Here is a 16,284-nt window from a genome sequence, read left to right as displayed (position 1 = left end):
TGGAAGCTACGTTAGGCTCCTTAAAACAAATGGAAATAAAGTAACTTGTACATTATTATTACCCTTATGACAAATGCTCATTGATATGGTTACCTATGTCACTTATAGTCATTATTTAATAAATCCTAATAAAATAAGCAGTGAATCCAGCAGTTGGATTTGTAGTTTCAGTTGTATATGCTGTTTTCTTTATATCTGTCTGTTTTGCTGTGTGACTGTAATCTTCATGACCTCCCTGCGTTCATCAACAGAAGAGCCTCCCGGCCCTGAGGCTGTCTTTGCTGAACAGTCAGCAGTCCCTGACCCAGCCCCTGCAGCAGGGAGTCAAACCAGCAGCTGGCAGCACCCCTCCTGCCATGGTAGCTGGGCCAGCTGTCCGCATACGGCACCCTAACAGCATCAGCACCCCTGCGGGTGCCACCGTGCTGCCCGCCGGGACCATTGGACATGCAGCTCCCATGGTATGTACAGAGTAGAGCAGTGCTGCTGTGTAGACACAGATACGACAGCCATGTTTATGAGCATGGGTCCAATTTAAATTGAACTAATGCCCTCAGTGACTCACAAGAAAAAAAAAGCTACCCTGAATTTATGAAACGTGAATGAGGAAAATATTTGGATCACCGTTATATCATTATGTATTGATTAATGCTGATTTAATGCGATTTACTGCAATTATACATAAACATTCAAATATGTATATTCACCCCACCTTTGATAAAGGGGTCTCAGCAAGTTGCAGAGAAACCAGATGCTTTTTGTGGTCATGAAGAAACTTCTAGCTTCATTCATTCTCATGTTTATCCTCTATACTGACTTTTGGCGCAGCAGCACTTGCTCCAAAATCAACGCCTTTTAAGCTGGATTGAAATTTGCAGAGGGCCACATGGAAAAGCCAAATGCCACAATGATTGAGGTGTTTGCCCTATATGACAAAATGTTTTTTGGAGGTGTCAAGGTGAGGCTTTCAGGGCTAGAAGCTCTACAGCAACTTTCAAACATGATGGAGGTAGCATTATACTGGGGGTTGTTGCCAGTGGTACTGATGCATTGCACAAATTGAATAGGATCATGAAGACAGAAGACTAAACCTCTAAATTAAATCAAAATTAAAATTCTGTCCAAATCATCTGGATGATTAAAACTCCTCTGGAGAGCCTAGAAGTACACAATGTTTAGTGCTCAGAGACATGGCCAAGGTTGGGAGTATTTACTGAACAAGGCACACAAGTTGAAACGTCAAGACTGGACCAGAAATATGTAAAGACAGATTCCTCACAGGTTTTAAAGGAGTGAAGAGATGAGAGTGACTCTTTACGGACTAGATGGATGGGCCTGTGATTGGATCAGTAATGGGCACAAAGCTCTGCTTCAACTCAGACGCTAGCATGGTGGAGGTTGGATATATTATGGGCTGGTATTATTAAGGTTGAGCTAGTTGGACCTCTTCAAATTAAATTTGGACTCAAAATTAACTTCCAAACCTAAAGCCAGTTTTTCAGAAGACACTTTCTTCAAGCAGTGGTGCAGGAAAAAGTCTGCGCCTATCGAGTAGACCATGATTTTTAAAATGTTCCGTCTCATACAGAGAAGTACTCCACTGCGTGCCTAGACAGGAGACTGGGATTGTTACTGTTTTTATCAAAGTTAAGTTCACCGATCAGAACTTTGTGGCTGATTTTTGATCTACAGCTTTGACCTGCTGACATTGATTTTGGCGAATCCTGATTTATTCTTGTCTCATTGTGTATACTGTAGAAAATGTAGGTCTGTCCTTTAACTTCCAGATTTCCTAAGGAATGCCAACATTTCCATATCCAGCATGTCCCGTGACAGAGGTTGAAAGCACAAAAGAACAAAACAGACCAACTTTATTGTTCTCCATTCAATCTTCCAGTAAATCTACAAGAAGTCTTGCTCTCTCTTGCTCTTTCGCAGCCTGGATGAATCGCAGACATGTCTAAACCTGTAGTAGAGAGTAGTTCCCACTTAAATAGCTTCTTACATCTCTGTTCTTCTTCTCAGTTCAATTTAAACTCCTCACTGATACTAAAACTTAACTTTGAGTCTTCTCTCAGTACAGTGTCCACACTGGTCAGGATCGATCAAGTTGAAAATGGTCTGATTTCCGTCACTAGCTGATATTTTTCAGTGCATCTCACTTTTATCAAATCTTTGTACAGCTATATATTTGTATTTATTTACAACAGCAATAAAATTCTAACTGAAAGTGTCAGTAGGGCCGGTGGAGCAGTTGGTAGCACTGTAGCCTTGCAGCAAGAAGGTCTTTCTGCATTAAGTTTGCATGTTCTCCTCCATGCATACATGGGTTCTCACTGGCTACTCTGGCTTCCTCCCACAGTCCAAAACCTCGACTGTTAGGTTAATTGTTTTTTCTAAAATTGCCCTTAGGTATGAGTGTGTGTGTGTGCGCGTGTGTGTGTGCATGTTTGTTTTGTGTGTCTCTGTGTTGCCCTGTGATGAAGTGGCGGTCGGTCCAGCTTGTACCCCGCCTCTCACCCAATGACCGCTGTAGATAGGCACCAGCCACCCCACGTGACCCTGCAAGGACAAGCAGGCATAGACAACGGATGGATGGATTAAAGTGTCAGTGGATTTATCACTTAGACTGAAATATTGGGTTATTTTTGTGCATTTCGCTTTAAGTCCATAGTAGTAATAATGCAACTGCATGTCTGCTGTTCTACATATTCTTACTGCAACTCTTGATAGTGAGCACAGGGTCTGTTTGGTTTTACTCCAGCTCAAGGTTCTGGGATAATAAGACTAGATGAACTGCAGAGTCCACTTCTAGAAACCAGTAGCCTCACCACACACCTGTTATGCATTACAGAGCGAGCAAACACTCTGGGTGTTTGTGGGATTGTTGAAGGTTTGCAGTCTGTGGATAGCAGATGTTTCAGCACAGTTCAAGGTCAGAAGCAGATTAGCCTGTTTCAAGTGGAGGGTTGGGCTCTTTCTCTTCCGCTCATCTCGTGTTTCATCTTTCACCTACTTCCTCTCCTTTTCTTTCCTCCTGCTGCATCTTTTCTTCAGTCCTTCTCAATCGCATATGTTCATGGGCCTTTGGTCCCTCTCACTGTTTCTCATTCTTTTCTTGACTCTTTAACACATACAATCCCAGCTTTAGTTAGTAAATGCCACCTCAAAACTCTGAAACCAGACAGACATATGGATTAAATTAAAAAAAGCTTGTACAGATATGGAAATATAAAAATCTGGAGTTACATTACCGTGAATATAATTTTTTATTCGTAAAACACAAGGATATGCACCACTGCACTATGATTACATTAGTTGTCCAAAATGCTGCTGCCGTTTGTCTAATAAATTCCTCCAAGTTTCACATCTGACTCCAATCTTGATGCAGATTAAGATTCTTTAACTCACTGGGACAGAAACCAGGTTATCTCAGAGGACTTCTGCACCCATATTTCCCTGGCAGGCCACCATACTAAGCTGACAACATCAGGTGACAGAGCGTCCTGTTTAGTGGCTCCCAGACTCTGGAACTCCTCCTATGGACCTGACATCGGTGGACTATGTGGTCTCTTTGAAAAGCCGCTTAAAAACAGATCTGCTTTGTATTCATTTCTATTGACTTTCATGCATTGTTGGCTTTTGAGAAGTACCTTGTGATTATTATAACTTGAAAGTCGGTATATAAAAAAAGTATCACTTACTTATTACCTTTAATGTATGAGGAATCCTGGAAGAACAATAAGTTGTGTCTATATGTACAGTATGTATTTTGTAAGTAATACAAATTGTAAAAATGAATAATACTACTAATAATGATAATAATAAAAAAGGTTATAGTACAAACTAATTTAACAACAAGTACTTATAAATCACTTACGATTCTGCATAAAAGTCCAAGGAAGTTTATAGGTGATTTGAATTATTACTATAATTGGTAAAATGCTAAAAATATAGTACTCATACATCAGGGGAAAATTAAAGTTAAAAAAGAACATTAAAATTAAGTAAAATAAAATTAAGGACATAATTAGAACCTGAGTGAAGAGATAAGATCGTTAGACAATGTAGAATAATTTTTACATCACTTTTAAAAATTTCCCCACTCCCAGCTATTCTCTGGTCTTCAGGTAGTCCATAACAGAGGTGAGGACCATATAATGATCAAGGCCTAGTTAAAATCGTGCTTCGGGAAGACCTGAGGATTCTGGAGGGTTCATAAAATTAGAACAGTTCTGACAAATAAGATGGACTTAAACCATAAAGGGCTTTATAAACACATAAAGGGCCCTAAAATAAATCCTTAAGGCAATAGGTTGCCAGTGTAGAGTTTATTTTTGGTGTGATATGTGCTCTCTTTATGTTTTTTGTTAACAAATGTGCAACTGAATTTAGTTGCTGCTGTATGCTTATGAACAACAGAAGGTAATATATATTATAATTTGAGAAATCTGAAAGAAATAAAAGCTTGCACTATTGCTTCTATGTTTGAGAGAGATGGTTGTACTCATCTCCCTCAGGTGATAAGTTCAAGCTTTAACAATCGATTAAATAAATACCACATCAAAGGAACAACAGGTAATATAATTACTTGTCACTACTCAAAAAACGAAGCAACGTTGTAGAGTAGGTATGTGGGGAAAACAATTGGGCTTGTTTCATAGTCCAACAGCCTGCAGAACAATGTCACATCAGTGGGGAGGATTTTTTGATCCACGCTTTAGTACCGTAATTCTTCAGCTAATTGTACTTGGTAGCTGTTAACTGTATAAAAAAATCACCACAGCAAATGATTTAGTTCCAAGTCTGGACATTAATTTGGCTTTTGCGTTGCAGATGTTTTGCAATGATTGCAGTAAGTTCGCTGAGTTTCAGCAGTCAGACAGAGGACCTCACTTTTACCTCCAGAATATTGTTATATACTGATGATTTACTATCTAAAAAAAGGTTGGAAATGCTTAACCTTCCTGATCATCTAAGGACTGCATAATCCTAATTAAAATGGTGATAATGCTTATTTTGCTAAATATTGAGATCATGATAATTTATTGAACATATTAATTAATTTTTATCTGTAAATGTTTACTGACATTGTCGCATGAAAACAATATTTTTTTTATATCATTGTAGTGCAATCTACCTGCCTGCTAATGTATACATTTTTGCTTCAAAATAAATTTGATCTTCTTAATTCTTCAAAAAGTAAGATCCCTTTCACACCAGGCAGCTTCGAGTGGCTTGCAAAAGCATTGAAATCTTTTACATTTTGTCACGTTACAACCACAAACTTCAATGTGTTTTATTGGGGTGTTATTTTAGGGACCAACACACAGTAGTGTATAATTGTGAAGTGACAAATAAAAATTTGCATCACTATTTGTATTTAGACCCCTTCAGTCCCCCTTAACACCCCCACACAAAACATTCAGATTCCAAAAACTGAAAGTCTGGACAAAGGAGAGCAGTTTTTCAGAGAAAGCAGCCAAAAGGCACATGGCAACTCTGGAGGAGCTGCACAGATCCATAGCTCAGTTGGGAGAATCTGGTGACAGGACTATTAGTTGTGCATCATCCTACGAAACATGATGGTGGCAGCATCATGCTGTGGGGATGCTTTTCTGCAGCAGTGAGAGGAGAGCTCGTGAGGGCTGATTGGAAGATGGATGGAGTTTTTGGAAAAACCGAGCTCACATTTTTCTTCCAATCTACAAATATGCATGACTGTATTTGTCGATCACATAAAATCCCAATAAAATACACTGAAGTTAATGGCTGTAATGTAACAAAATGTGAAAAAGTCAAATACTTAAAGGCACTTAAACTAAATATTTAGAAGGTTTTTGTATAATATTTTATTCTAGTGGTTGTAAAATCTCAATTATTCTCTCATTTGACAGATTTTAGTAAGAAGGGGATTGACTCCATGCTTTGGGGTCACAAGTTGTCATCCCCGGATCAGAAAATTGTTAAATGTCAAAGTAGGGGTTCTGCTTTCAGAGCAAACAGAAAAGAGGAATACTCAGTTATCTTTTGCCTAGAGCTGGACCTGTGGGTTATACACCTGATCCGCTTTTGCTCAGTGTTGCCAAAAATCCTCATTTTGTGATTTAAAATTGGAATTTAATTAACTTTTATCAACTTGAACCATGCAATGCTGTGCTTGAAAGTTTGCATAATATATATGTGCTTATATGTTGCAGATGGTTTGCAACAAACATGCTTCCGCACACTATGGCGGTATCTCATGTGTCCAGAGGGACATTGTGCAAACTTTATAAAGTATATACTTTCAAATTATACAGTCCAAATATAAAGGTTTACTAAATTTTACCTTCATGCCGCAGCCCTTGCGGTTTTGATTTAAATGTTGAAACTATGATGAAGATTTTCATTTATTGCAGTTGCAATTGAGAGTGTTTTCCTTTTAGAATAACTGACTGTAAAACTGCTGTCCAAATTTGTCACCTTCTACATTCAGATTTGTTAAACTTTTGTTAAATATCCTTCCAATGACTTTATTGCAAAAACATTAATGCATACATTAATCATGTTATTCTTAAATGAAGCCTAACATTTAGTTAAACACATTTTAAATGTAAGCTGGGCACGGCGGTTTTGCTTTTAACCCCTTCTCTTTGTGATTCTCAAACTTCCTACCTTTTTCTAGCTTTTTATTTTTTTTTCCTGTGTTAACTGTGTCGCCAGCTAGCCAGAGGTGCTAGCTATCTCTGCCTATTATGAATGTATTTTTACCCTTCCCTCCCACTCCTGCAGACCCCTGCAGTGGATCTCTGGGAAAAATAGCCTCTGTCTTTTTTTTCTGTAGCTTGAACAGTAATATAGCATGTGTCAGGGAATGGAAAACAAGGCTAAAAAATATGCAGCAAGAAGCAAACTGGTTGGAATGGATGGTTGAGCCTGGGGCTCGGCCTGTAGCTGCTACCAAGGAAGGAAGTGACTCTAATAGCCCAGCATCGTGCTCCCCCTGCATTCTGCTCCATCTTATTTTTCTCCCTGTTTGTCTAAACTACTATTTCCCCCAGATCCTGACTTTATTTCGCCTTTTTGTTATCTGAAAATAGGCAAATGTAGATCACACAGAGAGCACCTTGTAAAAGTATTGATACGTGTGAACTATTTCACACTTTGTCACTTTACAACCACAAACTTCAATGTATTTAATAGGACTTGTATGTGACAGACCAACCCAAAGCTGTCAATAATTGTGAAGTCTAACATAATACATGTTTTTAGTTTTTTTACAAATAGAAATCAAAAATTTGTGGCATGCGTATCACCTGCCCCCTTTGCTCTGATACCCCTAAAAAATCTAGTTCAATCAACTGCATTCAGAGGTCACTTGCGTGCAATGTCGGGGGCACAACAAACATGTGGAATAAGGTGGTCTGATCAGATGTGTCCAAAACTGAATTTTTGGACCAAACTCCACTACTTTGTAGTGGGAACCTGTACATATGGCAAAATTGTAGATAGTAGGAAATGTAGATAAATGTTAAGCAGCTTTTGGTCAGTTTATCTAATTTCATGTTGTCCAGTAAATGATATGGAAACTTATTATCCTTTATACGATGAAGCAGCAGTTAACCAGGCATGCAGAAAAAGTTTTGTTGTTCTTCCTCTTTTTGTTTTTCATCTCTGTCTTTCTTCAAAACTCTTTAATAAAGTTTTTCTCCTAAGGGCGTCAAGACAGGAGGGACTGTCAGTGGCCAGGTCCGGATGCCGATGGTGATCACGCAGTCTATCAGGCCGCAAGGTAAGGCGCTTTTAGAGCCTCTCAAACCTTATTGGACATCGCTGAAGCAGTCATGTGTCGGAAAAATAATAAAATAAACTTTACTCTGGGAGATGACACTGAGATTTGTACACCTTTCAGTCAGATATCCAGCAAAATGGATTAAACTTAAGCTTGCCATTAGTGAAACTGTAAATGTTCCCTTAGTGGGCTGGAAGATGTGTAAACAGACAGGAACTGCAGAGAGAACAGGTGTTTTTTTCCTGCTCGGTTATAGAGCCTCCTCAAACATTTGCGCTGCTGCTTACTCACACTGATTCACAATCACTCTTCCCACAGAAGCCCGCAAATATCGCCCCCGACACCAACCGAGTGGAATGCTCCCCTAAGAGAGCTTTGTGCTCTCAAGTGGTGCATGTAACCGTGCGTGTGTGTGTAACGTGTGTACCTGCTTTTGCTTCAGCGTGTGTCTATGTATGATCGGAGGTGCATACAAATTTGATCTATCCCTCTTCTCAAAGATCGCCTGCAGTAAAAGATCTGTAGGTTGTTTATGCCCATAAATTGGAATGCGGGGATAGGTCTAAAAATACTTCTCTGTGCCTCTTGGCTGGGAACATGCCTGTTAAAATCAAGTTTAAATTCACTCTGGCAGTCCTTGTGCCTCTCCGGAAAAACGTGTCTTGGAGCAGGATGCGGTTTAGGAGTGTAAGGAAAGCCGCTGAACCGCAGTGATATTGACAGCAACGCCAACCTAGGTTGGTTCTAGGTTGGCGGATGCTACACCCCCACCCCCCCACCCATCTGCCCCTATGAGGGAGACAGAGACAGCTGAAGCTAGTCCTTGGACAGGAGGATATCTGATGCAGATAGAAGGGGACACTTCAATGATAACATTACTTTTTATGGTTTGTTTGTTTGTCCCCTCTCCTGAACAGGAACGATGGGAAAGGGAGCCATCATACAAGCAGGCAAAAGTCCCATGGGCCCGCCTGCTCAGATCTCTGGGAATCAGAAAAACAAGTTCAACGACCCCGGAGGAGGCTCTTTCAGGTACAGGAGACTTTGTGTGACCCACATGTTGTTCCCAGCTGGCACCACATGGGGGCAGCCTTTATTCAAGCAGGTTTCTCAATGACTACGGGCTACTCTCTCAGCTAAGGCTATGAGTGTTTATCCTAGCTGCCTGCCCAACCACCTGGCTGCCTGCCTGACCGGCTGGATGATCGGTGGTCCTTTCTCTCTCCGCGCTCATCACATAGCAACACACTGCCAACCAATAGATCACCCTCACACTCGTCCTCTTTGTGTCAGTGTCACAAGTCATTGGCAGGACTGCAAATGAGCTAGATCTTAATTTAGAAAAAAGATAATTGTGTCCAGATGGTTGGAAATTCTGGATGCTGTTCTGAAAATACCTTTTGGTTAAGTCAGACATGCAGTATTATGCCTGCAGCTTTGCTCTCTTTCTCTCTCACTCTCTGGTCTTGTCTCTGCTTCTGGTGGGCCTTTGTCTCCAAACATAAAAGGTTCCTCGCCCACATGCTGGCCTTTGTGGTCTATGCTGTGCATGTTTTTCTGTTTGTGCACCATTTCTGTGCTGGTTTGAACGTACATGTTTGCATTGCTTACATCTTGTTTGTACTCCTGCGAGCGTGCACTTTGAAGACTTCAAAAATATTTGCAGTTTAAGCTTGAACGCACACACAAGCAGGAGCAGGGGGCTTGGAATGACCTCAGCGTGACTGGGCCAGGGCAAGAAGAGTCTGGGTCATATGGGCCAACGGGTTCATGGTAATGGCCTCCGTCTCCTCAGGGGAAAGGCATTGCCTGCAGCTCTGATTGATAAACCAATAAATCTTTAGCGGCTTTGGTAATTAAGCTGTCAGGCTCGCTTGTTACTGACGACCTTTTCCCCCCTGCGGTGATCACAGTGGCCCACCACGCACGAACGCACTGGTTTCATTATGAACCCAATAACGCACACAGCACCACAGTCCCAGAGGAAACACGTCCTGACATCACACACCATATTTTCCTTTAATAAAGGTCAGGTAGTAAACACATCTTCAGTGCTGTCAAAAATATTTGCCCCCTCACTGATTTCTTCTGTTTTTGCATTATTGTCACACTAAAATGTTTCAGCTCGTCGAACAAATTTTAATAACACAAAAAAATATGTTGAGTAAATAGAAAAAGATGTTTTTTTAAATGAGGATGTTATCAACTGAGTGGAAAAATTGTGTCAAACCAACCTGGACAGATGTGAAAAGTAATAGCCCTCCAAACCTAATAACTTGTTCCTCCACCCTTAAGGTCGACAACTGCCATCAAGTGAGTTTGAGAAGTGGCAATGAGTTTTTACATTGCTGTGAAGGAATTTTGTCTCACTCTTCGCCAGAGAATTGTTTAATTCAGCCACACTGGAGGGGTTTCAAGAATGAAAGGCCTTTTTAAGGCCATGCCACAGCATCTCAATGGATTTAGCTCTGGGCTTTGACTGGGCCACTTCAAAACCTTTTTTTTGAGCAAATCAGAGGTGGACTTGCTGGTGTGCTTTTGATTGCAGCCCAAAGTAACTCAAGTGCGCTGGAACTAGAGGTCACCACCTACTGGCCGAACATTCTGCATCATGATTTTCTGCAAGAGAGCAAAGCAACCCCAAACCACTACCATCATCATGATTTTTTTTTAAATCCAGTTAGTTTTATGCCAGATGTAATGGTACAGACATCTTCCAAAAACTTCTGCTTTTGTCTTGTCAGTCTTGGAGATCACTAAGATCTTTTTTTGGGAAATGTTAGACGGACCTTTTTGGTATTTTGGCTCAACAGTGATTTTTGTCTTGGATTTCTAACTCTTTCTTATTGATGAATCATGAACTAGCTAATAGAGGCCTGCAGTATGTTATAGGTTCTTGACCTCCTGGATGAGTTGTTGATTGGCTCTTAGAGTAATTTTGGTTGGCTGGCCACTCCTAGGAAGGTTCACCATTGTTCTGTTTTGTGGATAAAGGCTCACTGTGGTTTGCTGGAGTACCAAAGCCTTAGAAATAGCGTTGCAAGCCGTTCCAGATTGATATATGTCAAAGACTTTGTTTCTCATCTGTTCTTGAATATCTTTAGATCAGGGCATGATGTCTTGCAAAAAATGTAATTAATCACCATTATTGAATGATTAAACAACTGGGGGGTAATTAGTTTTTCAGTTTGGTTTGGATAGCTTTTTTCCCTTGGCAAATAAACTCATTTGAAAACTGGTTTTATGTTTTCTCAGGTTATTGTTTGGTATTAAAATTTGTTTGATCACATGTTGCTGAAATATTTAAGTGTGATAAAAAGCAAAGAAGAAAAAACAATATTTTATCACTAAAACTGCAGGTTTCTCATGGCATGGCCTTTTTTTAATCTGTTCATTTCTCACTATATAACAATTTAGCTCTCTTCAAACAAACATTTAGAACTTGGTTTGATTTTTTTGTCACAAGCTTTGTTGGGCTTTATTACCTGATGTATCACAATGTTTTCATCATTTGAGACATTTTCTATTCATATGTGTGTGTTGTGGCTGTGCAATTAATGTTTTTTTTCCAATTATGTTGGGTTCCAACAATTATGGAAACAATCTAATTGAGATGAAGCAATTATTGGAGATGAAACAATTATTGGGCTGCAGTCTGTTTCACAGTGATGCACTCGTTTTGTTATAAATCTAATACAGCAGCGTGCCCTCAACTCACCCTCAAAGCTTAGACTCTCCTTGTGCAATGTTGATCAATACAGCTCAAACTAAGGTGATGAAAATAAAGACTTAAGTCTTTGTTTTCAAGGAGTGGGCATGAATACGTGTTTTTTATTTAGCCAAATACATTGCATTGCTAAAGATTTTAGACCCTTTAAACATTCTTCATTGCCAGATAGCTCCAGCTCAGTGAGATTGGATGGAGAACGTATGACCATCAACTTTCTAATCTTGCCCCAGATTCTCAGTTGGATTTTGGTCTGGGCTTCATCTGGTCTATTTAAATACATATATTTTGATCTAAACCTTTCAATTGTAGCTCTGGCTGTATGTTTAAATGTGTTGTCCTGTTGAAAGGTGAACTTTCACCCCAGGCTTTTACTGTATTTAACAGGTTTTCTTCCAGGGTTACCCTGTATTTACTTCCATCTATCTTCCCATCAGCTCTGTACCTTGCCACTGCTGGAAAAAAAACAAAACAAAAAAAAAAAAACATCCCCTCAGCATGATGCCGCCACCACCATGTTTCACTGTGGGATGGTGTGTTCAGGGTGATGTTCAGTGTTTTATGCCAGATGTAATGGTACAGACATCTTCCAAAAACCTCTGCTTTTGTCTTGTCAGTCTTGGAGATCACTAAGATCTTTTTTTGGGAAATGTTAGACGGACCTTTTTGGTATTTTGGCTCAACAGTGATTTTTGTCTTGGATTTCTAACTCTTTCTTATTGATGAATCATGAACTAGCTAATAGAGGCCTGCAGTATGTTATAGGTTCTTGACCTCCTGGATGAGTTGTTGATTGGCTCTTAGAGTAATTTTGGTTGGCTGGCCACTCCTAGGAAGGTTCACCATTGTTCTGTTTTGTGGATAAAGGCTCACTGTGGTTTGCTGGAGTACCAAAGCCTTAGAAATAGCGTTGCAAGCCATTCCAGATTGATATATGTCAAAGACTTTGTTTCTCATCTGTTCTTGAATATCTTTAGATCAGGGCATGATGTCTTGCAAAAAATGTAATTAATCACCATTATTGAATGATTAAACAACTGGGGGGGGGGGGGGGTAATTAGTTTTTCAGTTTGGTTTGGATAGCTTTTTTCCCTTGGCAAATAAACTCATTTGAAAACTGGTTTTATGTTTTCTCAGGTTATTGTTGTCTGGTATTAATTCAATTCAATTCAGTTTTATTTATATAGTGCCAATTCACATGTTGCTGAAATATTTAAGTGTGATAAAAAGCAAAGAAGAAAAAACAATATTTTATCACTGTTCAGTGTTAGTTTCTCCCACATACAGGTCCTTCTCAAAATATTAGCATATTGTGATAAAGTTCATTATTTTCCATAATGTCATGATGAAAATTTAACATTCATATATTTTAGATTCATTGCACACTAACTGAAATATTTCAGGTCTTTTATTGTCTTAATATGGATGATTTTGGCATACAGCTCATGAAAACCCAAAATTCCTATCTCACAAAATTAGCATATTTCATCCGACCAATAAAAGAAAAGTGTTTTTAATACAAATAACGTCAACCTTCAAATAATCATGTACAGTTATGCACTCAATACTTGGTCGGGAATCCTTTTGCAGAAATGACTGCTTCAATGCAGCATGGCATGGAGGCAATCAGCCTGTGGCACTGCTGAGGTCTTATGGAGGCCCAGGATGCTTCGATAGCGGCCTTTAGCTCATCCAGAGTGTTGGGTCTTGAGTCTCTCAACGTTCTCTTCACAATATCCCACAGATTCTCTACGGGGTTCAGGTCAGGAGAGTTGGCAGGCCAATTGAGCACAGTGATACCATGGTCAGTAAACCATTTACCAGTGGTTTTGGCACTGTGAGCAGGTGCCAGGTCGTGCTGAAAAATGAAATCTTCATCTCCATAAAGCTTTTCAGCAGATGGAAGCATGAAGTGCTCCAAAATCTCCTGATAGCTAGCTGCATTGACCCTGCCCTTGATAAAACACAGTGGACCAACACCAGCAGCTGACACGGCACCCCAGACCATCACTGACTGTGGGTACTTGACACTGGACTTCTGGCATTTTGGCATTTCCTTCTCCGCAGTCTTCCTCCAGACTCTGGCACCTTGATTTCTGAATGACATGCAGAATTTGCTTTCATCCGAAAAAAGTACTTTGGACCACTGAGCAACAGTCCAGTGCTGCTTCTCTGTAGCCCAGGTCAGGCGCTTCTGCTGCTGTTTCTGGTTCAAAAGTGGCTTGACCTGGGGAATGCGGCACCTGTAGCCCATTTCCTGCACACGCCTGTGCACGGTGGCTCTGGATGTTTCTACTCCAGACTCAGTCCACTGCTTCCGCAGGTCCCCCAAGGTCTGGAATTGGCCCTTCTCCACAATCTTCCTCAGGGTCCGGTCACCTCTTTTCGTTGTGCAGCGTTTTCTGCCACACTTTTTCCTTCCCACAGACCTCCCACTGAGGTGCCTTGATACTCTGGGAACAGCCTATTCGTTCAGAAATTTCTTTCTGTGTCTTACCCTCTTGCTTGAGGGTGTCAATAGTGGCCTTCTGGACAGCAGTCAGGTCGGCAGTCTTACCCATGATTGGGGTTTTGAGTGATAAACCAGGCTGGGAGTTTTAAAGGCCTCAGGAATCTTTTGCAGGTGTTTAGAGTTAACTCGTTGATTCAGATGATTAGGTTCATAGCTCATTTAGAGACCCTTTTAATGATATGCTAATTTTGTGAGATAGGAATTTTGGGTTTTCATGAGCTGTATGCCAAAATCATCCGTATTAAGACAATAAAAGACCTGAAATATTTCAGTTAGTGTGCAATGAATCTAAAATATATGAATGTTAAATTTTCCTCATGACATTATGGAAAATAATGAACTTTATCACAATATGCTAATATTTTGAGAAGGACCTGTATAGCATTTGTTTTACCAATAAGTCCAGTTTTGGTCTCATTTGACCACCGCACCTTCCACATGTTTGGAGTGCCCCGTACATGGTTGGGGGACCACTGCAAACCGGACTTCTTATCACTTCCAAATTATGGTTTTCTTCCTGTTATTTTTTCCACAAAGTCCAGGTTCATGGATTCTCCTGTCTCCTGGCAACCACTAGTACTGTCAATAGGTGGACAGTCATGTCTTGGTTTGATAACCTAACCCTGCTTTACACTTCTCCACAAATTTAGGATTTCTGTAGAAAAAGTGGTTGCACTGGAGTTTGTTTAAAATGCTATTTTAAGTGAAGGGGACTGAATAGAAATGCATGTCAAACTTTTTATTTGTTAAAAAACCTTTGAGAACAATGTATCCTTTTCCTTTTACGTCACAATTGCACTACTTAGTGTTTCTCTGTCACATAAAAATCCCAATAAAAATCTCAATAAAAGTTCAAGGAATACTTGCATAAGACGCTGTAAAAAAAGATAATATATCCAACCGATGATAAAAACAGCTGGAAAATGTGTGCAAATTTGTGCATACTTTTGCATTACACGTGCACACGAATGAAGTGATTATTTCTCTGTCCTCCGATGGCTTTGTTACACTTTGATTCCCCTGGTGCCTCTCTGTCTCAACTCTATAGCAGAAACCTGTAGCTTCAGAGTAGGTTACTTTGTAAAAAATACTCTCGACAAAGTTGACTCTGACCTTAACTGCACAAAGAGTTAATTTTGCACTTTGAGGTCTAGGTTGTGGTGTAAGAGTGTCAGTGTTCACAATCACAGCACACAGTTTGCTTAACATACTCAACATACTCAAATCAAGTCAGACCTTTTTAATGCAATTCATAAAATGATACAAGGTAAAGGATCAACTGAAGAAAACGGACCTAAAAGTTTATTCGTTACAAAGATACGTTTATTCACAAAAACCTTATGACTTATTGATAACATCAGCGTAGCAACAAGTAGATGAAAACATACAACTACTGCTTGGCTGTAGAAAAAATAAACTGACAGCTGGCTTGGTCAGTTAGCACCCACCAGCCTCTCCTCCACCCAGCCTATGTCGTTTTCAGCTGCAGCCAGGCCCTGATGTGTGTATGGCTGTCACTCTGAACCACTGGTCCCAGCGGGCCAGCTGTAGCACAAACACACACATACTCACTGCAGGGCTTGTGGGGTTTCCAATGTACCGACAGCCTTCTGTGCAAGTACTTGAGTGTGTGTGTGTGGTTTACAGTGCAGAGTGAAAGCAGCTGTCTCTGTGCCCCTCTCTACCTCCCCTCTTTCTCCCTCTGTAAACACTCAACATCCGCTGTAATCACTGGCGAGCCAGCCGAGGCCCTTAGCCCTTCGCCAATCGACAAGCTCAGTTTCAGTCCCACAAATCCAACCCTGTTCAACATGCTGCACATCCAGCTGTGTGTGTTGCTGTGGAAGATAAATGAGTAAAGGGCCCTGCAAAGTATTCATACCACTTAAACTTTTCTACATTTTATGATACAACCACAACATTTGATTGGATTTTATGTGATAGACCAACACAAAGTAGTCCATGCCTGTGGTATGGAAGGGAAAAGATACATGGTTTCCAAAACATTTTACACATACAAAGTCAAGGTATATTTGTATTTAGAGCCCTAATTCAATCCATTGCAAACAACTGCATCAAGAAGTCACCTATTTTGTAAACAGATGTGACCTCTGTGATTGCCTCAGAGGTTAGTAAGAGTAAAGTTAAGGGATCAGCAGGGTTATCTTGTAAAACATTGCCATGGAACATCTAACAAAGCATGTGAGATGTTAAAATGACTGCAAACCTATCTAGACATGTCCATCCACCCCAAATGTCTGGGAGGAAAAA

At 40.2% G+C, this 16,284-nt stretch overlaps 1 protein-coding gene across 7 annotated transcripts in view; it reads left to right on the top strand.

The window, feature by feature from the left end:
* Window positions 1–16,284, top strand: part of LOC124867476 (transcription initiation factor TFIID subunit 4-like) — a 119,071-nt gene that overhangs the window by 20,711 nt on the left and 82,076 nt on the right. For all 7 annotated transcript variants that reach the window (XM_047363939.1, XM_047363938.1, XM_047363935.1 and 4 more), the window contains 3 exons: window positions 252–461; window positions 7,699–7,774; window positions 8,692–8,806. In XM_047363939.1, coding sequence (XP_047219895.1) covers window positions 252–461; window positions 7,699–7,774; window positions 8,692–8,806 — 401 coding nt within the window. The remainder of the gene's footprint in view (window positions 1–251; window positions 462–7,698; window positions 7,775–8,691; window positions 8,807–16,284) is intronic.

The sequence above is a fragment of the Girardinichthys multiradiatus genome, chromosome 4, assembly GCF_021462225.1.
Source record: "Girardinichthys multiradiatus isolate DD_20200921_A chromosome 4, DD_fGirMul_XY1, whole genome shotgun sequence".
Taxonomy (NCBI): Eukaryota; Metazoa; Chordata; class Actinopteri; order Cyprinodontiformes; family Goodeidae; genus Girardinichthys; species Girardinichthys multiradiatus.
This window is presented reverse-complemented; position numbering and strand designations above follow the sequence as displayed.